This window comes from Schistocerca piceifrons, chromosome 5 (assembly GCF_021461385.2).
Source record: "Schistocerca piceifrons isolate TAMUIC-IGC-003096 chromosome 5, iqSchPice1.1, whole genome shotgun sequence".
Classification (NCBI taxonomy): Eukaryota; Metazoa; Arthropoda; class Insecta; order Orthoptera; family Acrididae; genus Schistocerca; species Schistocerca piceifrons.
Window position 1 is genome coordinate 40,143,126 of NC_060142.1, and position 24,172 is coordinate 40,167,297.

The 24,172-nt window shown below is 36.8% G+C and overlaps 1 protein-coding gene across 1 annotated transcript in view; it reads right to left on the reverse strand.

The window, feature by feature from the left end:
• LOC124798148 overlaps positions 1-24,172 on the reverse strand; it is a 292,835-nt gene that overhangs the window by 115,769 nt on the left and 152,894 nt on the right. Inside the window, exons 7-8 of the mRNA XM_047261428.1 lie at positions 19,786-19,917; positions 10,359-10,451 (exon numbers count right to left, since the gene is read on the reverse strand). Coding sequence (XP_047117384.1) covers positions 10,359-10,451; positions 19,786-19,917 — 225 coding nt within the window. The remainder of the gene's footprint in view (positions 1-10,358; positions 10,452-19,785; positions 19,918-24,172) is intronic.

Sequence of the window (24,172 nt, forward strand, 5' to 3'; positions counted from 1 at the left end):
TCAAGGGATCACCAATTTAGTATTGGAGGGCAGCGCGGAGGGTAAAAATTGTAGAAGGAGACCAAGAGATGAATACACTAAACAGATTCAGAAGGATGTAGGTTGCAGTAGGTACTGGGAGATGAAGAAGTTCGCTCAGGATAGAGTAGCATGGAGAGCTGCATCAAACCAGTCTCTGGACTGAAGACCAAAACAACAATGTTCCATGAGCTTGACATCTCTCAGTTGGATACCTTACAACTTTCAGGTTAGTAAGTAGGTGTAGAGCATTGATGACATCTTTCTTTATTTTCATATCACTGTGAAGAATCAGTCTCAATGAACTTGTCACTCAAATCAAATCTGCATATAGATACTCTTATTTTGTTAGGAACAGACTGTTCAGTCCTACTTGCCACAAGTTTTGGTATTTGATCGATTTCTACTTGAATTCTTATATTTTTTCTTTGTTGGTTCTGCTTAATTTTTGATTCAGAGGATTGGGGCAACTGAACAGTGGGTAGAATCCATAACTGACTTTTAGTTTTTGTAACAGCACACACAGAGTATCACTATTGGCAACATCATACATGTACATAAGGCTTTCAATCAATTCTGCAACCTAGATAGGGTTGGCTCCAGAAGATCTACCTTCAACTTACATATTGGTAGGGAAAATACAAACAGAGCAAACTTCAGTCTCCTTTTTGCTGTCATAATTCTACTTCATCTTAGAACATAAACTTTTTAAATATATTAACGGGTTCCGCCATCCAACTTGTATAATAGACCCTCTTGGAGCACAAAAAGGTACTCCATGAGATGGTTCTTCAAGAAGACAGTTTGCAGATAATTCAAAACCTACCAATATAATCCTCTCATATATTTTAAAATCTTGATCATGGCAGTAAAAGCAATGGTAAAGTGTTAGTCTTGAAAAGAATGTAAGTATCAACATCCAGTTGCATGACACAGATTTATTAGAACACTTGATACAAGTTTCAATAGTTATAAAATTACCTTCATCAGAAGGAGATTGTAACACTTAGAAATTACTCACTGATTCCAAAAGGTTATAGTAAAGTAGAAACAGCAAATGCAGGATAAACTATTAGACTCCAAAGTGGGTAATATCTAGGTGTTACAATCTCCTCCTACATCTACATCTACATCTACATCATTACTCTGCAATTTACATTTAAGTGCTTGGCAGAGGGTTCATCGAACCACAATCATACTATCTCTCTACCATTCCACTCCTGAACAGCGCACAGGAAAAACGAACACCTAAACCTTTCTGTTCGAGCTCTGATTTCTCCTATTTTATTTTGATGATCATTCCTACCTATGTAGGTTGGGCTCAACAAAATATTTTCACATTCGGAAGAGAAAGTTGGTGACTGAAATTTTGTAAATAGATCTTGCTGCGATGAAAAACGTCTTTGCTTTAATGACTTCCATCCCAACTCGCATATCATATCTGCCACACTCTCTCCCCTATTACGTGATAATACAAAACGAGCTGCCCTTTTTTGCACCCTTTCGATGTCCTCCGTCAATCCCACCTGGTAAGGATCCCACACCGTGCAGCAATATTCTAACAGAGGATGAATGAGTGTAGTGTAAGCTGTCTCTTTAGTGGACTTGTTGCATCTTCTAAGTGTCCTGCCAATGAAATGCAACCTTTGGCTCGCCTTCCCCACAATATTATCTATGTGGTCTTTCCAACTGAAGTTGTTCGTAATTTTAACACCCAGGTACTTAGTTGAATTGACAGCCTTGAGAATTGTACTATTTATCGAGTAATCAAATTTCAATGGATTTCTTTTGGAACTCATACGGATCACCTCACACTTTTTGTTATTTAGCGTCAACTGCCACCTGCCACACCATACAGCAATCTTTTCTAAATCGCTTTGCAACTGATAATGGTCTTTGGATGGCCTTACCAGATGGTAAATTACAGCATCATCTGCAAACAACCTAAGAGAACTGCTCAGATTGTCACCCAGGTCATTTATATAGATCAGGAACAGCAGAGGTCCCAGGATGCTTCCCTGGGGAACACCTGATATCACTTAAGTTTTACTCGATGATTTGCTGTCTATTACTACGAACTGCGACCTTCATGACAGGAAATCACGAATCCAGTCGCACAACTGAGACAATACCCCATAGGCCCACAGCTTGATTAGAAGTCACTTGTGAGGAATGGTGTCAAAAGCTTTCCGGAAATTTAGAAATACGGAATCAACTTGAGATCCCCTTTCGATAGCGGCCATTACTTTGTGCGAATAAAGAGCTAGCTGCATTGCACAAGAACGATGTTTTCTGAAACCATGCTGATTACGTATCAATAGATTGTTCCCTTTGAGGTGATTCATAATGTTTGAATACAGTATATGCTCCAAAACCCTACTGCAAACCGACGTCAATGATATAGGTCTGTAGTTCAATGGATTACTCCTACTACCCTTCTTAAACACTGGTGCGACCTGCGCTATTTTCCAATCTATAGGTACAGATCTATCGGTGAGTGAGCGGTTGTATATGATTGCTAAGTAGGGTTGTATATGATTGCTAAGTAGGGAGCTATTGTATCAGCCTAATATGAAAGGAACCTAATCAGTATACAATCTGGACCTGAAGACTTGCCTTTATCAAGCGATTTGAGTTGCTTCGCAACCCCTAAGGTATCTACTTCTAAGAAGCTCATGCTAGCAGCTGTTCGTGTTTCAAATTCTGGAATATTCCATTCATCTTCCCTGGTGAAGGAATTTCAGAAAACTGCATTCAATAACTCTGCTTTAGCAGCACAGTCATCGGTAACAGTACCATCGGCACTGCGCAGCGAAGGTATTGACTGCGTCTTGCCGCTTGTGCACTTTACATACGACCAGAATTTCTTCAGATTTTCTACCAAATTTCGAGACAATGATTCATTGTGGAACCTATTAAAGGCATCTCGCATTGAAGTCCGTGCCAAATTTCGCGCATCTGTAAATTTTAGCCAATCTTCGGGATTTCACGTTCTTCTGAACTTCGCATGCTTTTTCTGTTGTCTCTGCAACAATGTTCGGACCTGTTTTGTGTACCATGGGGGATCAGTTCCATCTCTTACCAATTTATGAGGTATGAATCTCTCAATTGCTGTTGCTACTATATCTTTGAATTTGAGCCACATCTCGTCTGCATTTGCATAGTCATTTCGGAAGGAATGGAGATTTTCTCTTAGTAAGGCTTCTAGTGACACTTTATCTGTTTTTTTAAATAAAATTATTTTGCGTTTGTTTCTGGTGGATTTGGAAGAAATGGTATTGAGCCTAGCTACAACGACCTTGTGATCACTAATCCCTGTATCAGTCATAATGCTCTCTATTAGCTCTGGATTGTTTGTGGCTAAGAGGTTAAGTGTGTTTTTGCAACCATTTACAATTCGTGTGGGTTTGTGGACTAACTGCTCGAAATAATTTTCCGAGAAAGCATTTAGGACAATCTCGGAAGATGTTTTCTGCCTACCACCGGTTTTGAACAAGTATTTTTGCCAACATATGGAGGGAAGGTTGAAGTCCCCACCAACTATAACCATATGAGTGGGGTATTTATTTGTTATGAGACTCAAATTTTCTCTGAACTGTTCAGCAACTATATCATCGGAGTCTGGGGGTTGGTAGAAGGAGCCAATTATTAACTTAGTTCGGCTGTGAAGTATAACCTCCACCCATACCAATTCGCACAGAGTATCTACTTCGACTTCACTACAAGATAAACCACTACTGACAGACACAAACACTCCACCACCAATTCTGCCTAATCTATCTTTCCTGAACACCATCTGAGACTTCGTAAAAATTTCTGCAGAACTTATTTCAGGCTTTAGCCAGCTTTCTGTACCTATAACGATTTCAGCTTCTGTGCTTTCTATTAGCGCTTCAAGCTCAGGGACTTTCCCAGCACAACTACAACAATTTACAACTACAATTCTGACTGTTCCTTGATCCAAGCATGTCCTGTATTTGCCATGCACCCTTTGAGATTGCAGCCAACCCTGTACTTTCCTGAGGCCTTCTAACCTAAAAAACTGCCCAGTCCACACCACACAGCCTCCGCTACCTATGTAGCCACCAGCTGAGTGTAGTGGACTCCTGACCTATTCAGCGGAACCCGAAACCCCACCACCCTATGGCATAAGTCAATGAATCTCCTGAAGAAGATAATTTTATAATTATTGGAACCTAGGTCATGGGTTCTAAGAAACTTGTGATATGCAACTAGTTGGCTAATTCTTTCATCCTTACCAAAAGCCCCTCATATATGTATGTTATACCTGAGAGGTAAATACAAAGGATCTGTTTCCAAAATGTTTTCAATCAAAGTAAATGCACATCTAAAACTGGTTGTACTTTATACTATTGTGAAAGCAATTAATGATTTGACTAAAAAGCCATTCATCCTGAGTTTCATAAACTTTATCCTCCCCTTTAACCTAGTAAGTTAAATGACTGAAATATGTGTAGTGAACTTTTCTTTTATTTTCAAATACATTTGTGTGTGAAATTTATATTCTAAGTACATTTACATATATTTAATGAATTGTTGAATTTTATATTTGTTTCACTCTCATCTGTTAGCAGCTGCCTGTGCTCAATTGGTTCTACTCTTGAAAAAATGTCTTGTTTCTCTCCACTTACAGAGTTCCAATGATTTCCTGGCATATTTATGTAGTTGCTCCTTTGCTGAACAAGGCTTCTAACTTTAGTATGCACTTTCTAAACTCCTGCATTGGAAATCATGAGTTTTCTAATATATCTTCACTTCCCACACAGATAGTATGCCACTTTGATGTGTAGTTAATTTACACATCTACACATTGTAAAAGAAAATTATTAATATTGATCTGACATATGACAGTTTATTTCTCATTATTTCATAGTAGTAATGCAGATGTACATATATAGTCAATTAGTTTCTGTAAATGAACTGAAAATGAAGACACTGTACTTGCTATGACTATGACCTTCCGTTAAAACAAATGATGTCTGGAATTGTCTGCACTGGGTTGTAAACGTGATCACTGGCCCATCACATCAGCCAGCTAATGTGATTCTTTCTAAGAATGAAGTCAGCTATGGAAAACTGTCTACATAAAGAAATTGATGAATTTATCATGTTGAAGTAGTATTCCTGTATATTTGATATTTTTGTGGAAATTTGCCTAAAATCTGTGTAGCATGTACAATAAAATAAAAAAGGATGGGCTTTGCCTGCCAGAGACTGTGGTCATGTGTGCATGCATTGCATTTGTGTGAGTGTGTATGAGTTTGTTGTCTATTTTCAACAAACACCCTGTTGGTCAAAAGCTCACTTTTTGACAGCCTGCAAATCAGTATCTTCACTATATGGTGAGCAGCAACTGTCCTTTTCATAATTTGTTACATTCCATCCTGGATTTTCCATTGTTTAAATGAATGGTGAACAAGTAAAAATGAATAGTTCCCAAAAAGGAACAATCACCAGTGAAGTGGTTCACAAAGATGAATGAGTTTGCCCATATCTTCCACTCACAAAGGAAAATGTCAGAGGAAGCAACATGTGTACACCCATGATCTTTGTACATCGACAAACATAGAAACATGAAACTAATAAAGCAAACTTCATCTGCTTTCCCCTCCCCTGCACTCCAGGGGAATGCTGTACACACTGCCACACACAGTACACAGCCAAAACCACTAGCCACACATTCTCCAGAGTGGTATCACATAGTTCCAAAAAGTCACCACACAGATGGCATAAATAACAGGAACTTTATTATGCTTCTGCCAAAAGACATTAAAACAGTTCTATCTATCTGTCAACAGCCATGTAGCCACCACACACAGTGCTGATACAAGGAATTATTTCCTACATCTGTCAAATAGAGCATAGATGATGATTTTTCTACTGTCTGTGGATAAAAGGTTCCACAAATCTTCACTCTGCCAGTTGCTGTCCAGTTCCAGTTACCTTACAGTTGCCTCTGTTATAGCCCAATAGCTGTCAATGAGCTGTTGCCAGATAGTTCATGCTGAGTGACAAACTGTTTATCATAAACTGAGCCTGAAGTATAAACTGTCTTTCAGAAGTCCAGACTGAGTTATTAGATTAATTTGTTATCTCTGTGACTAGGTTCAGAACTTTTATTACATTGCAATATGTGCATGTCATAAATGAGTATTAGTTGTTATTACAATGTTGCCAATGTTATTTGTATTTTAGTTACGACAGCCCAGTGACACAATTAGTTGCAAAGATGAAAGTATGTCACTTCAGTACAGCAACTACTTTTCTCTGGTAAGTGATTCACTTCCAGCTACCTTTAACATTGGGTGCCAAACTGATTTACTGAATACAACAGAGTGTATGTATTTTCTACAAAAAAAATTGAAAGTAAAACAAAATCTATATCTTACTGTTTATGGCAACCACTGTTCATTACTTTAGTATTATTTATAAGAAATAATAGATTTTATTGTTTTTCAAATTATTAATCTTTAATAGTGCATAAATTAATAATCAGACATAAAATGAAAGGGATAAACCAGTGTGCTGTGTGGAGACAATAACAGCTCCAGTAATCAGTCAGCCACGGAAGGCTTATTCTTTAATTCTTTTTAATTTATGCAAAGTATTGTACCAACCAAGCAGCAGAACTACTGGCAGCAGGGGCAATTAAATTACACACCACCTCCACAGTTTTTGATTGTTTATACCATTGTCATGCTCCTCATCAGACTTCAGTCAGCATAAACTGGGAACCTTTGTAAAAACCTATATTTCCTTTAGCATCCACTCACCAACTGTAGCAGTATGAACTACATTATTGAATATGAGCGAGCTGTGAAGGCAGCAGCTGTACGAACTAAGTAAGTGCAGTGCTACCACATAAACCATGTTATTGACAGATGTCTGCTTGGTAGTAGTTATCTATTTATGATGCTACTTGGATAAAATGACAATGTAGACATGCTACTGTGACAAAAGTGTGCACTGTCAGTTCTGGGCCGATGGAAAGGCTTCATCTCATCCTCCTCCCCCCCCCCCCCCCCTATCCCCACCGTTTCTGAATTAATAAGCACTGAAGTTAGCCAATCAGGCCATTGCATGCACCAATTCAAGTGGCTCACAAGAGATGGTGTCACCAAACATATTCTTCATTTGGTATCCTTAAAGCAAACTAGAGAGTAATGCAAATATTGGACATGGGACGAAGTTGAGGATCAAACATGAGCCAAAGGCTCAGCAGTCTCATATGCTGTCATCTATGCTATGAAAACAACTGAAACTAATTGCACCTGGCAGGCCATCCGATCATTCATGCACTATGGTCTGCCTGGCTAACTTCAGTGCTAATTAACTCAGAAACGATGCAACATATCAGATTTTTTCTTAACACCTGCTTTTCCACACAACCTACGACCTATCCTTTCAACATCCTTACAAGCTTTTCAGACTCTTTCTGACCCCTCCTGTATAATGAAACACTGTCAATGAAAAAGATATGTAACAATGAAAAATTAAAACAACAAGAAAAAATTTAGAAATGGAGGAGGGCATATTTGTTTAAAGAGGTATTTCACTTTGCAGTGTTTTTTTAGTAGCAAAATTATTTTATTGGTATTATTTTGTTTCATACGTGGTATTTCATTATTTACTTCACTTCCTTTTTTTCTTTTTTTATCTTCACTTCCCTAATTTTGACATCTGCATCTCTTTCTTTTCTACTTTGCACTCAGTTTTTAATTACTTTATTTATTCTACTTCTCATTTTTCTTCCTGTTAATCCAACTTTAGTCCTCACTCTCTCCTTCTGTCAGCTCTGGACTGAAGCAGGTAAAGTGTTTAGCAATGAAGCACCTTTTATCTTCCACTTTCTCTGGTGCCTGCTCCTTCAAGTTTCTCTCTCCTAGTCCTCACAAAAGATGGATGCATGTCAATCTAGGATATTGGTGAGTAGCTTCTGCTTGCCACTCTTCCTAACACTACCACTTTTTCCTCCCAAAGGAAGGAATCAAGATTCTGAAGGCTAGGAATATTTATCTCTGTTTTTAAATGTGTCTATCAAAAGTACTGGAATTTCACCCCCTGAAGTTATGACTCCCCTTCTGTCTCCTTGCAATTTCATAGTTTTCTCAAGTGGATTATCTTTTTTGTATAATTATTATCATTTATTCTTTTATATTTTTGTGCACTTTTCTCTCTTTTTTGCAGGAATACCACTATTTATCAAACTACCATTTATGGAAAATTATATCAGTCTGAAGGTGCTCCCCACAAAATTATGTTACTTTTTGCTTCAACTATGTATTACTTTTTCACTTAGCTGTATAAACTTACCTTTCATTTGTTAGTTTTCTATGGATTTCCAAATGTCACAGTTTTCTTTGATATTTTCTGACAAAAAAATCTTTTAAACAAATCAAAAACTGCAACATTTCTATTCCATAATAAGACTCTAAGAGAGAGAGAGAGAGAGAGAGAGAGAGAGAGAGAGAGGGGGGGGGGGGAGGGAGAGGGGGAGAGAGAGAGAGAGAGAGAGAGAGAGAGAGAGAGAGAGAGAGAGAGAGAGACAGACAGACAGAAATAATGCACCATGAAGGAATTATTCAAATGGGATGGAAATTGGTAGATGTGGGGTGCATATGCAGATAAATAAATGATTACCATTTAGGAAAAATTGGATTATTTATTCAAGAGAAAGAGCTTCACAAATTGAGCAAGTCAATAACACGTTGATCCCCATCTGGCCCTTATGCAAGTAGTTATTCAGTTTGGCATTGACTGATAGAGATGTTGGATGTCCTCCTCCTGAGGGATACTGTACCAAATTCTATCCAATTGGTGCACTAGATCACCAAAATCCTGAGCTGGTTGAAAGGTCCTACCCATAATGCTCCAAACATTCTCAGTTGGGGACAGATGTGGCAACATTGCTGTCCACATTAGAACATGGCAACCATGAAGAGAAACAGTAGAAACTCTTGCCATGTGCAGTTGGACATTATCTTGCTTAAATGTAAGCTCAGGATGGCTTGCCATGACAGGCAACAAAATAGGGCATAGAATATTGCCAGCATACTGATTTGCCATAAGAGTGCTGCATGCGGCAACCAAAGGGGTCCTGCTAAGAAATGAAATGGTGCCCCAGATCATAATTCCTGGTTGTTGCGCTGTATGGCGGGAAGTAGTCTGGTTGTTGCACCACCACTGTCCAAGGCACCTACAGACATGTCTTTAGCCTCGCATCTCATTGACTGGAGTAGAATTGCCTTCAGTGATGAGTCCCACTTAAAACTGAGCTCTGACGACCAGTGGAAATGTGTCTGGAGATACTGTGGGATACCAACCTTACTGCATCCACCATACCACCCAACAACAAGGAGTGATGATCTTGAGTGCCATTTCATTTCATAACAGGGTCCATTTGGCTGTCTTACCACTGTCTTGGCTTACCATGGTATGCCAACAATATTCTATCCCCTATTTTGTTGCCCTTCATAGCAAGCCATCTCGGGCTCACATTTCAGCAGGATAATGCCCACCAGCACATATGGAAGGGTTTCTGCTTCTTGTCTTTGTGCTTGCTAAACCCTAATTTGGCCAGCAAGGTCACCAGATCTCTCCCAATTTTGAGTCTTATAGGTGGAGTGCTCCAACCATCTTGGTATTCTGTTGATCTAAAGTGCCAACTGGACATAATCTAGCACAAAATACCACATGAGGATGTCCAGCAACTCTGTCAGTCAATGCCAAGACAAGTAATTGCTTGAACAAGGGCCAGAGGTGGGTCAATGCATTATATACTTGCTAAATTTGTGAATCTTTTTCTCGTGAAATTGTTATCATTTGTTTGTCTGTACATGTGCATCACATCTACTGATTTCAGTCACATTCAGAGAATTTCTTCACTGTGCCTCATTTTTTTTCTTTTTTTCTTTCTTTTTTCTCTTAGAGTGTATTATTGGAAGTCTGGTTAATATAATAAACAGTTCATTCACTTAAGAAATCTGTCTGAACAAAATGACTGCCACAAGACAATTGAACACAGAATGTGTGAAATTCATCACAATTCTTTTTTTTTTTTTTTTTTTTTTTTTTTTTTTGCATGTGATATTCAGTATATGAATACGTCAGTTAACATCCCAGGCAGGCTAAAACTCTATTTTGCACTGCATTATGACTTCAGTTTGACTCTTGATGCAACCCTGAGTAAGATAAAAATTGGTTCCCTGTGTTAATTTCTCACAATGCTTTGATCCGTTGGGAGGATTCCTATCAGTATATATTCTACAGCAGAGGTAAACTGTGGCTTTATGCTTGAAATTCTATAAAATCATACTTACCAAAGGAAACATTTCATTCATTTCTGCTATTTTTACTGGCCTGAACTTCTTTGTAAACTGTTCTTGCCGTACTTTAGCCTCCTTAGGTATTTTCTGAAATCATCATGGTAAATTATTATTTTACACTCACAGATATACAATTTTTTAAAAATAGGACTTTCCATAAAAACTCTTACTTGAAATCACATTTTGTTAAGTTCTGTTGATCCTTAGGATGCTACAGGAAACAGGAAGAAAAAATCTGATGAACATTAAAAGGAACTTCAAATGTTTCATAAAATTGTTTTGCATGCTCAGTGTAGACTGTGAGCCCATTACCACGTAAAGGACAAGACATTATTATCATAACTTTTCCAGGAAAATGCTACTTGTGTCAGATTACTGATGGAATATTCTCTGAAATTGTATTAATAATGCCAGATCAAATTTATCCTCATATGTGCCATACGCATTCTCAGTACACTGTCATGAGAATGAATTCAAGGCAGAAAATAGTTTACTAGTATAAAATAAATAAATAGATTATCACTGTATTATGAAATATTCTGAATGTGGATACATCATTTTGATGGAAGATCACAACAGACAGTATACACAGGATATTTTACTGCATCTTAAGTCTTTCTGTCCATTATTTTGTCCTTCCATTAACTAGTGCATTAGCTGATGCATCTATATGCCAGTATGGAAATTTAATTCTGTACCAGAGTCTGAAGATACGTTGATCAACAGCAAAAAATTACAAAAAATGAAGTCTGACTGACTAGCTATCTTTCATCATCATTTTCACCTAATACCTAAACTGTGTTTTAGTGTTTACTGTTTAGCACAATTGTTTGGTGGAAAGTGACAAATTTGAGTTGCATGGTTGAGCACAAATGTTGATTTGCTGTGTTTGAATACTTAGGCACAGGGTCACTGGAACAGTGAAACAATTTTTTGTAGTATTATATGATGTTTTATTCTCATGGATGCGTGAGAGTCTGGAGACTGGTGACCAGAACCTACTGACTTGTAGAGTATCTACAGTGAATGTTCAGGTTGGTGAGTTGTGAAGTGAAACCCTTTCTCATGAGAAACTTTGGAATATCAAGTTCCTTAAGGACTAAAAAGACCATGATACAGTTATACTGAATATCACCACATGAAATGAAACTGTGACTAAACTTTCACTACAATATAATGAACATTATGATCTTCTTAATCATGTAATGTTTATGCACTTTATGGTTACAAACCAACAAAATTACTACTTCTGTGGAGCAAGCACAGCAAAAGAATGCAACACTGGTATAGATGCCTCGATAGCCACAAATATGGTAACCAGTTTGTTTAATCTGATAACAGGGTTCAGTGGAATTGCTTTAAAGCTAAACTCTTTCCAAAAGATGCTCATTATACATCTCATGACTGCAAACATTTAAAAAATAATGTTAATTTGACATTTGCTTACTTGGTTTAAGATATTATTTACCAAGACTATGCACCACATTCACACCTATTATCTTCATAGCTCAATTTTACAAAACTGCTTCTGTTCCCTGACATTTCTATTGCTAACCAAAGCAAGGTTTGCCATGTATGGCATGGCACTTGTTGAATTGCAGCCAACTCTTTCCTTCTCATCCCATCCTGTAATCTTCCCCGACCTGGGGTTCTGGGCAATCTTTCTGAACTGTATCCCCTCCCCTAAACCTCTCCACTCCTATTCCTTCACCCCTCTTCCTTCCCCTTCAGCTCTTCTGCTAGAAGAGGGAGCCACTGGCTCCAAAAGCTTGTAAAAGTTAAACCCTTTTGTGTGTGTGCTCTCCTGTCACCACTTGGTGAGAAGATTTTTTTATCTATCCATTTACATTGTATTGTCAATAATTGATTATTTTTGTTGTTGTATTCTTCAGAGCAAGTATCATTGATTTTGTAATGTCCACATTCAGTTCTTTCTCACTATTAAGTAAATCAACTAATGTTTGTATTGCATTGGAAACATTTCTTTCTGTAACAATTGTATCTTCTTTTAAGTTTTCAATTAAAACTTCTTTGTTAGCAGAAAAGCCTCTACCAACTGCAGCATTTTCATGAAACATGCATAACAGCTTCTGCACAAACTTGATAAAGTCATAAATCATACTTTGTGTGTGTGTGTGTGTGTGTGTGTGTGTGTGTGTGTGTGTGTGTGTAAATTAATCAGAAAGTGATCAAGTTTGTCCTTCTAATGATTGAAATGCTTCAGTTTTATTCAGAATATTCATTTTAAAATATTCTCTCTTCACTATGTCACCTATTGGGGGAGTCATATGCTGTTTTCACACGAATTCTTCCAATGCAATTGTCACTTGAGAATTTCTCTAAATGGACTTCTGCACAACTTTGGATGAAAACATGAACTTCCTTTGACTATCTTTAATTTCAAAGGACTCTTCCCAATGTCTGCAATTTTTAGATACAGTTTTTGCAAAATATTTGGGCAACACATTTCTGAAAATATCCACATATAGCTCAACACAGCCATGCCTCCAAATTTCTGCATCCATACTTGCCCTTCAAGGTTGCAAACTGCAGTAGCACAGACTCTTCTCCTGGATACAACATTTTTGGGGATACAAAAAACTTGCTACTCCCTTCTAAAACCACATATAACTAACACACAAAACAAAAGTCATGACGGCCTACTCAATTTCATTACCATTTCATTACTTTTATAACCACCTGTTCATTTTCATTACTTTTTCATGACGTTCATGACCTGTAGACACCCTGTCCACTGAATGCTGGCAGGTGGCCTTTTCTGGTGAATCACATTTAATTCTCCAACAGATGGATGGCCATTGGTGTGTATGTCCCCTGCAACAATTGTCATAAGGGTGCAGGATTGAGGAGGAAGCATTACAATCATGTTGTGATGCAGTGTTACAGTCTGAGGAATGTTTTTGTGGCATTCCCTGGGCGATTTCATCACTCTGGAAGGCACAACATATCAGCTCAAATATGGAGCTATCCTTGGGCATCATGTCAACTTCTACATACAGTTTGTTGTTTCCTTGGCATTGTGGCATCTACTAGCAGGACAATAAAACATGTCACACAGCTTGCAGTGTACATGACTGGTTTGAAGAGCATCATGATGAGTCTACTATACTTCCCAAGCTACAAAACTCCCTGGACTTAAACACAATCAAGGATCTGTGAAACCACCTTGATCAGGCTGCTCGCTCAATGAATCCTCAGCCCAGATATCTAGCACATCTGGCCATGGTACTGGAGTCAGTATGGATTCACATCCTTGTTGATATCTTCCAGAAGCTCCTGCACATCTGCACTGCAAAAGGTGGATATTCAGGCTTCTGACAGGTGGTCACATCAATGTGACTGTACTGTATGTATGTATGCAGATGATGCAACTTTTTTTTCCATAAACCCTGTATTTGAGGATCTTATAAACAATATGGATCTGGTGAAAGAAAGTGCAACATCTTGGTTCAATGAAAAAAGCTTACTGTTTTTAAAAATATTTAAAAAATGCAGGATATGTGTTTCAGCCAATCAATAATCACCAATATAGAAAATTAAATGTAAATTTTTTTAGGAATTAGATTTGATAATAAATTAACATGGAACCCTCATTTTCTACAACTAAACCTATATCTACATCTATACTCCACTAAGCATAGTGTAGAGCATGGCAGCGGGTATGTCCCATTGTATCAGTCAGTTAGGGCTTTTTCTCATTCCATTCCCTCATGGAGCATGGAAAAAATGACTGTATGAATGACTGTGCATGTAGTTATCCATCTAACCTTGTCCTCAAGGCCCCTAAGGGAGCTGTAAGAGGGAATTGTAGTATATTCCCAGAGACATAATTTAAAGTCCATTCTTGAAATTTTGTAAGTAGGTTTTCTTGGGATAGTTTATGTCTATCTTCAAGAGTCCACCAGTTCAGTTCTTTCAGCATCTCCTTGACAGTCTCCCATCGGTCAAAAAAACTTGTAACCATCTGAGCTGCTCTTCTCTGTATACTTTCAATGCCCCCTGTTAATTCTATTGTTACAGATCCAGCACACTTGAGCAACATTCTAGGATGGGTTGACAACTGATATGAAAGCAATTTCATTTGAAGGCTGGTTACTCATATCTGAACATTTAAAGTAAGTTTCCAGTCACTGCACCACTTTGAAATCTTATGAACATCTTACTGAATATTTGCACACCTTCTTTAGACAGTACTTAATGAGATATGAGGTTACATTTAATATTGTGCATTAGGTCATTAATACACAAGATGAATGAATAGCAAAGGTCCAACACAGTTCCCTGGGTACACCCAAACTTACTTCTGCATCTGTCAATTACTCACCATATAAGATAACATGCTGTGTCCTCCCTACTACTAAATCCTCAAACCAGTTGTAAATTTTGCTTGATATGCAATATGATCATACTTTCCATAATAAGTGTAGATGTGGTACTGACTGAAATGCTTTTCAGAAACTGAGAAATACTGTATCCACCTGAGTGCCTTGATCCATGGCTTTCAGTATGTCCTGTTAGAAAAGTGCAAGTTGGGTTTCACATGATTGACATTCCCAAACTCATGCTAGTTGGCATGGAGGAGGTTATTCTGATAAAGATATCTCTTTATGTTTGAACTCAGAATATGTTCTAAGACTATCTCAAATGGATGTCGAGGATATTGGATGACAGTTTTGTGGGCCACTTCTGCTACCCTTCTTGCACACAGGTATTACCTGCACTTCCTTTCAACTACAGAGCACAGTTTTTTGTTTGAGGGGTGTACAATAAATTTTAGTCAGTTGCAAATTCAGTATAGAATCTGATACAGATTCCATCAGGCCCTGGATCCTTTTTTTTTTTTTTTTTTTTTTTTCAATTTTAATTATTGTAGCTATTTCTCAATCCCAGTGGCATTAATATCTATTTTGCTCAACTTCTCAGTAGTATGAGACTTAAATTGGTGCAGTACTCTAGAGTTTTCATTTGTAAAGGAACTTTTGAAAACAGAGTTAAGCATTTCTGATTTTGCTTTGTTACCTTAACTTTCAGTTCCTGTCTCATTCATGAGTGACTGAGCACTAACTTCGGTGCAACTAATAGGCTTTGGATATGACCAGAATTTCTTTGGGTTTTGTAAGAAATCTTTTGACAGCAGGCTTCACACCTTCCTCTCTTGACAGCCAATGATGTTTCATGCAGTGTATTTCTTTAGAAGTTTCTATACAGTGACTGTATACTATGGAGAGTTCCTCCCATCATGACCTATCTCCTGGGAACATATCTATACAGCATGCAGTCAACAATTCTTTTAAACTTGAGCAGTTTCTCTACATGGTTCTGCCCTGAGTTAAAAGCTTCAATTTCCTCAGGGAGACACATCCCATTTGTTTAAGTTACCATTTGTACTTTGGTAATCATTGTTGCCACAAATGTCTCATGGTCACTTACATCAGTTTTGATGTGGACAGTTAGGTTATCAAAAGAGATATATCTACAGGCAAGACTGAAGATATATAATAATGGCATATTTGGCATTTTTTTAAGTCTTTGTTTAGTTATGCATTACTACACCGAGGAAACTGAAAGAAGTGTGCATGATATTCTTGTAATTCATAAGAAGACAATCAGAGTAATAGAAATAACAGATGGACACATTCTAACTAAACCTAACTCCATTAAATATATGATCTTAACAGTAATTATTCTCATCCATTAATTGCTAAAAGCAAGGAAAAAACTACGGTGATCACTTTTCTGATGAACATGTACCTCTACTGTATGATTAAATTATTTGAATAAAATATTCCATGGGTAAAATAGCCCACATTTGGACCTCCAATCAGGGCTACTCAGTAAGATACCAAAAGGAAAAACAAAACTTGCATTCTACAAATAAGAGCATGGAACATTAGGTCCCTTCATAGGGCAGATAGTTTAGTGAATTTAAAAATGTGAATGGATAGATCAGTGTCAGATATTGTGGGAATTAGTGAATTATGGTGTCCGGAAGAACAGGACACCTGGTCAAGTGACTACCAGGTTATAAATACAAAATCAAACAAAGGTAATGCAGCAGCAGGTCTAATAATGATAAGAAAATAGGAATGTGGGTAAACTACTGTGAACAGCTTAGTGAACATGTTATTGTAGCCAAGGTAGACACAAAGCCAACACACACCACAGAAACATACATGTCTACTAACTCTTCACATGATGAAGAGATTGAAAGAATGTTTCATGAGGTAGAATAATTATTGAGATAGTTAAGGTAGACAGAAATTTAATTGTGGTGAGGGACTGGAATTCAATAGTAAGAAATGGAAGAGAAGGAAAAAAAATAGGAGAATATGGAATGGGGCAAAGGAACGAAATGTGGTAAAATTTTGCAAAGAGCATTATTCAATCATGAGTTACATGGTTTAAGAATTGTGTAAGAAGGTTGTATGCAAAAGACCTGGATACACTAGAAGATTACAGATAGATTATATAACAGTATGACAGAGACTTAAAAACCAGATTTTACACTGCAAGGCAATTTCAGAGACAGATGAGCACTCTGATCACAATTTATTGATTATAAACTGCAGATTGGAGATAAAGAAATTACAAAGTGATAACAAATTAAGGAGATGGGACATATACAAACTGAAATAACCAGAGGTTCATGACAGGCATTGATGACTAAATTAGGGAAGAGGAATAGAATAAAAGATGAATGGGTAGCTTTGAGAGATTATACAGTAAAGACAGCAGAGGGTCAAATAAGTAAAACAACAAGGTACGGTAGTAATCCTTTGGCAATGCACAATATATTAAATTTAACTGATGAAAGGTATGGTAGTAATCCTTTGGCAATTCACAATATATTAAATTTAATTGATGAAAGGAGAAAATATAAAAATGCAGGAAATAAAGCAGATGAAAGGGAATACAGATGTGCAAAAAATGAGATTTACAGAAAGTATAAACTGGCTAACCAGGAATAGCTAGAGTGAAGATGCATGACAGTACAAGCATGTTGACCAAGGGAAGGATGGGTGCCACCTATAGAAAAAAATTAAACATGCCTTAGGAGAAAAGAGAAGCAGCTTATCAACATTAAGAACAAAGTGATGTTTCAATACTAAGCAAACGACGTAAAGCTAAAAGGTGAAAGATGGAAGCAATGTATAGAAGGGCTTTACAAGGGAAATGAACGTGAAGGCAATATTACAGAAAGGGAAGAAGAAGTAAACAAAGATGAGCCAGGAGATACAATACTGTAAGCAGAATTTATCTGAGCACTGAAAGATCTAACATGAAGAAAAGTACCCTGGAATAGACAATGTTCCCTCAGAATTACAGAGATCCTTGAGTAAGCAAGCCATGACAAAACTATGCCACCTGGTGTGTAAGGTATTTAAGATGAGTGAAATGCCTTCAGACTTCAAGAAGAATGCTGTAATTCTAATTCCAAAGGTGAGTGGTGCTGACAGGTGTGAATGTTATTGTACTGTCAGTTTAATAAGTTGTGACTGTGAGTACTGACATGAATTATTTACAGAAGACTGGAAAAACTGATTAGAAGTTGAACTTGATAAAAATCAGTTTGGGTTCTGGAGAAATGTAGGAAATGATGGGCCATACTGATCAGGTGATTTATGCTAGGAGATAGGTTGAATAATGCCATACTGACTTTCATCCCATTTTTAGCTTTATAGAAAGCTTTCGACAGTGTTGGCCGAAATGTACTCTTTGAAACTCTGAAGGTAACTGCATTTAAATACATAGTGCAGAAGGTTATTTACAACTTGTACAAAAATCAGACAGGAGTTATATGAGTCGAAGGACATTAATGTGAAGCAGTGGATCAGAAGGGAATGAGACAGGGCTATTGTACCCTACTGCCAATATTCAACCTTTACACTGAGCAAGCAGTAAAGGAAACCATGGTGAAATTTCGAAAGGAATTTAATTTCAGGAAGAAGAAATAAAAACTTTGAGATTTGCTGATTACATTGTAGTTCTGCCAGGGATAGCAAAGGACTTAAAAGTACAGTTGAATGGAAGCAACATTGTCTTGAAAAGAAGTTGTAAGATGAACATCAACAAAAGTAAAACAATGGTAATGGAATGTAGTCACATTAAATTGGGTGATATTGAAGGGATTAGATTAGGAAATAAGACACTAAAAATAGCAGATGAGTTTTTTATTTGGGCAGCAAAATAACTGATTACAGCCGAATTAGAGAGGATAAAAGCTGCAGATTGGTTATTGCAAGAAAATCATTTCTGAAACAGAGGAAACTGATAACATCTAACATACGTTTAACCATTAGAAAGTCTTATGTGTAGGTATTTGTCTGGAGGGTTCCTTTGTACAGAAGTGAAATGTGGACAGTAAGTAGTTCAGACAAGAATGGAATAGAAAATTTTGAAGTACGGTGCTACAGAAGAAAGCTGAAGCTTAGATTGTTAGATCAAGTCACTAATAAGGAGATACTGAACCTAATTGGTGAAAAAAGAGAAGGGATTAGTTGATAAGATGTGCCCTGAAGAAGCAAGCAATCATCATTTTGGTAACGGAGAGATGCAGCGGGCAAGGGGGGGGGGGGGGGGGGGGGGGGGTGCTGGGGGGAATTTTAGAGGGAGAAAAATGGATGAATATGGTAGCAGGGTCAAATACTGAAGACCACAACAGTAATTAGTTTACACTGTATGTATGGGAGAGTTAATTACATATTTGCTGATCTATTTGACATCATTTTAACAAAGGGACAGTTATAATAGTTGGTGTTTAATGCTTAAATTGCAGTCAAACTGTATAACAAATTAATTCTACAAAAAAAGGATTACCCTACATGTACTAATAGTTGTGTAACATGAAAGTCTGGTTCGAATGTTAAAATCTGCCCTGACTGTTCCCAAAATGTCTTCACATTTCTTAGTAGAGTTGTATTTGCAAACCATGCCTTCATACTGATCATTCTTATTCCCAGTATCTATTTTGATTTATTGAAATGTTGGTTGTAAAAATGGATAAATTATTTTTGACATATTTCATTAATGATACATGCAGAGGTAGCAGGTTTCTGTAGTAAATTCTTGAATTCGTACTACAGTTCATATTACACAGATTTGCAATCAGAAAGTTTTAATTATAACAAATCCTGCTAAGTCCAATAAAAAGTTAAAACCAACTACAATGATAAATGCTGCATTGAGCACATTTGTACTACAAAATTTAAATTTGATCACTGACAGTAGCTCTGAAAAAGGCATCATCCGAAACATGGAAGAAGGTACAGTTTGATGCAACATTTAGTTTTCATTTTTAAAGACCACTCAGGTCAGTGTTTTCAATCATTATGAGACATAAGTACTATCTTTTCATTTGTACACAAATTAAACGTTACATCTGAAAAGAGAATGTTCTTACCATATACTTATGTAAGTCAATGAGAGCAAATGTTAAGCTTTCATTAAATTTTGCTGCAGCAGTCTCATCAGCATCATTGAAGTAACCAAGATTCTTAACCAGATCTACAGTATTGCTGAAGATTTCATAATCCTATGCAACAAAGCAAGAAGAAAACATATTACTTTCATGGTTCCTTATAAAAATAAATGTCTTAATTATACTTTAACAATAACGTATCCAACTGAACAATAAAACTATCAAAGTGTGTTATTATTTACAAAACAAATGTTACACTCTCTGCTGGATAAAGTGCTTCACAGTTTTTGTCATTGCTTTCACATTTATGATTCATGGATTGGATTGAGTAGCTCTCAAACTCAGTGTTCTATGGTTAGGAATGGGGGATAGAAAGTACACAAATAGTTGTAAGAATGTCAGTAGAGTATTTTTGCAAGAGCTGCTAGTACACAAGGACCAGACATAATATTCTGTGGAATTTGATAGCAGATGTAAAACGCTAACAGTCTCATGTGGTCAAAGGAGAGCAGTCTTATTATGATCTTAATATTAAGATAGATAAACTGCCAAATGGTGACAGGACTTTGTGGTTCAGTGTTTTTAGATTTGTTCTTAGTATACATCCAGCAGAGCTAAACACCCTATTTAACTATGTTTCTTAACTTACAAGCAAAGGAAAAACCAAAATCCACTGTCTCATTGTTTTTACACTTTTTTTGTGCTTTCAGTAGCAGATATAAAAATAATTTTAAACTAGTTGTGCTATTTCATTCTCTCTCTCTCTCTCTCTCTCTCTCTCTCTCTCTCTCTCTCTCTCTTCTTTTTTTTCCCTTTTTTTTCCATCTATGCCTTCTAAGTCTTTGTTGATTAAGGGACATGTTTCACTTTCTGTTCGACATTTTCACTAAATCTCTCTTCTCATGATGAGCTATGATGGGTTCTGAAAGCTTTCTCAGCTCTTGTGAATATTTGTTGCTCTACTGATGTCTAGTAAAACCTTGTTCCAATTCATTTGACTTTTTTTTCCTGTGTACATGCATAGCAACACATAAAGCAGGAGAACACAAAGGTTAGAAATGTATAGTCAGAAAAACTAGAACCAAAGTAGTTTGACTCAAAGGATAGTATATTATTTAGATGAGAATAATATAAATTTATTGTTAAAAAACTTTCTAAAGATTAAGCATTCACAGGTTGATGAGCATGGTTACAGTCATCCATTGCACCCACAGGTGGCGCAAAGAATAACCTATCTGTAGTTGCTTGGGAGCAAAGGAGATTTTTGTTGACATTACCACAAAGCTAACCATTCCTGTCACCTTGATATCATCTTGTCTGAAAGCATCAAATGTCACCATCTGTGCCAGTGCTACATTTATCGCCTCTCTTGTACAGTTTACTTGTTACAATTGCATAGACCAACTAGAAATGAAACTGCAGCTAAATAAACACAGGGGGAAAAACATCATTTACTAGGCATCAATGGAAAAGGGAAACACATATCGTCCCACAAAACATTTCATTTGCTGCCTGTAATGCAAAGCATATATTGAATATAATAATGGAAATTGCAGCATGGAACAACAACAAAATGGGAACAAAAAGCCACTCACCAATACACAACTGAGTGGTAGTGCATAGGCACAAGAAATAGTCTAGAAAATTGTAATAGCTCTCATTTTTACCACCTTATAAAAAGTTTATTTCTGGCATCTAATTTTTTTTATATGTGGATAAGAAAACCTTCCTTGAACAAACATTAATTAGAGATAAGAAGCACTTCCATTTTAGGTTGTATGCACTGAACCATACAGATCGGAATGAAATGATTTTAGAATTCTGTTTGCACAAGAAACAGAAATGTGGAAAGTAAGTGCCTGACCTGCTTCTACTCTAAATATGCTACACTTGGGGTATTTGATTATTTGTCCATATAAATATCTTTTTCAGTACATATATTGTACACAGGATATTGGACAGAAAACCTTTGGGTTTGGGTTTTCAAATGTCAAAAATACATTATTTAAATTTTTAGAACAAATTTGATCCATACAGTTAATAATCAAAATTTTTTTTAAAATACTTAATATTTATAACTTATTTCTACAATTAAAATTACAGATTTTTCTAGCATAAGATACTGTGGGATTGAATAGTAGCAGTTTTTCAGAAGGTAGGCTGTCATAGACTTTTTAAAGCTCTGCAGTTCAGGAAGAGTTTTTATGTGTCTTGGTAATCTGTTGTATAGTTTTGTTCCTGCGTGATATAAACCTTTTTGGCATAATGTTGCGTTACAATGATTAACATGTATGTCACTGTCTGACCTGGTACTGTAATCAAGGACACTTTTGTTCTGAGGAAAAAGGTTTTCTTTCCTCAGTACACTTTTTTTTGACATGCATGACTACTTCCAGTATATAAATGCAGGATAGGGATAGGTTCTTTAGATCTTTAAAGAAAGGTTTGCATAGTTTTCTGCTGCTCACTTGTTTCATTATTCTTATAATTGCCTTTTCTTTCCTGAAAACTGTTATTGCCTGGCGTACATTTCCCCAGAAAATGATACTGTACTTCAGTACTGAATGTACACGAGCAAAGTATACAGCCTTAACTTTTCCTGCACTAGTGTTATTGCAAAGAATTCTTACAACAAAGCTCTTTTTTGCTAGTTTTGAATTTAGGGATTTGATGTGAGTGTTCCATTTAAGATTTTCCTGGATATGAATCCCAAGAAATTTAGTTTCATTGACAGCACTAATGTTTTGGTTATCTATACATGTTACGGGTTGTGCCACATTTTTATTCTGATTGGTGTGGAAATTCATGAGTACCATTTTTTGGGGATTAACTATTAGCCTGTTTCTGGTAAACCATTCACACACTCCTTTTGTGATATCTTTTGCAGATGCAGTAAGATTTTCTTCTTTATTCCCTGTTCTAATCAATAGACTGTTGTCATCTGCAAACGGTACTGCTTCAGGATTCCTAATGTGTGATGGGAAATCATTAATGTTCACCAAAAAAAGAAAGGGACCTGAAATGGAGCCCTATGGAGCTCAATGACTTAGCCCACATGGTTCTGAAAGGTGTACCTGGAGTTCATTTCCTTCCATGTACTTAATTTCAGTTACCTGAGAGCAATATTCCAAATATGATTCAATCCATTGATTTGACACACCTATTACACCATACCGTTCAAGCTTCCTCAGGAGCACAGAATGATCAATCACATCAAAAGCTTTTGTTTGGTCCAAGAATAAAACTGAGATATTTCTGTGGTTGTCCACTGCATTTAAGAAATTGTTTATCAGATTCAAAGTAGCTGTTTCAATTGATCTCTGTGGTCTGAAGCCATGTTGACATCCAGAAATAATATTATTCTTGTCAATGAATGTAGTTAGTTACGAAAGGAACACTTTTTTCAATAATTTTCAAAAACCCTGACAGCAGATACACAGGCCTATAGTTACACATACATTGACGATCACCTTTTTTATATAGGGGTATTACTTTTGCCATCTTCAGTTGCTGTGGGTAGTCACCACGTTATAAGGATGAACTGCATATGTCCAATAAAGGCGAACATATTTGTCTTGCTGTTATTTTTATAATATAATCTGGAATATCATCAATACCAGTTGAATAACTTCTTTGTGCCTTAAACTTTTGGTGAGACTTTTACACAGAGCTTCCCCTATGTCACAGAATAGAGACTCCAAACTCTTGTGCCATATTTGAAAGTGATGCCAACTTTGGTTCACTAAGTTAATTGTTAAATCTAATTTTTACATTCATTTCATAAGACATGCTGTGGCAACAAGATTTTTCTCTGTGTTTTGGATAACAGCCTTTATTGTCAAAAGCAAATTACTAAAGGCAAACATGTACTTAATTTTGCAGCTAAAGTACATTCAATAACTGAATTCTTGTCCTGTACAATTGGAAACGAAATCAATATTTATGCAGCCATTGACAAGAGCGCCTTTATAATTCATGAACACTCAGACCTTGAAAAACTAATGCTTCTTGCAACTGCCTCTTGCCAGGCCTTAGACAGGCATATCCCACGCTCTCAGTTGAAATTAGTATCTTATGACCCTTCCAGCTTATGCAATACCTTATTCTGTCCATGCGCGTCCTCTGCTACCAACCCTCCAACTGAAGGGGCATTACCTTGTAAGCAGCTCAGATGCAAGGACTATTTCATCAGTACACAGTAAGTCCTACTGCAATCCAGACTTTCCATACACAATACTTCCTAGGCCATTTGAGAAAGAAGACACATCATGTGTAAGTGTGCTGCAAATTCTCTGTTCAATCAAAATATGTCAAGTAACTGTCTTCTCACATGAATGGCCTCTGCCAAGCTATGATCCCCATGAACATG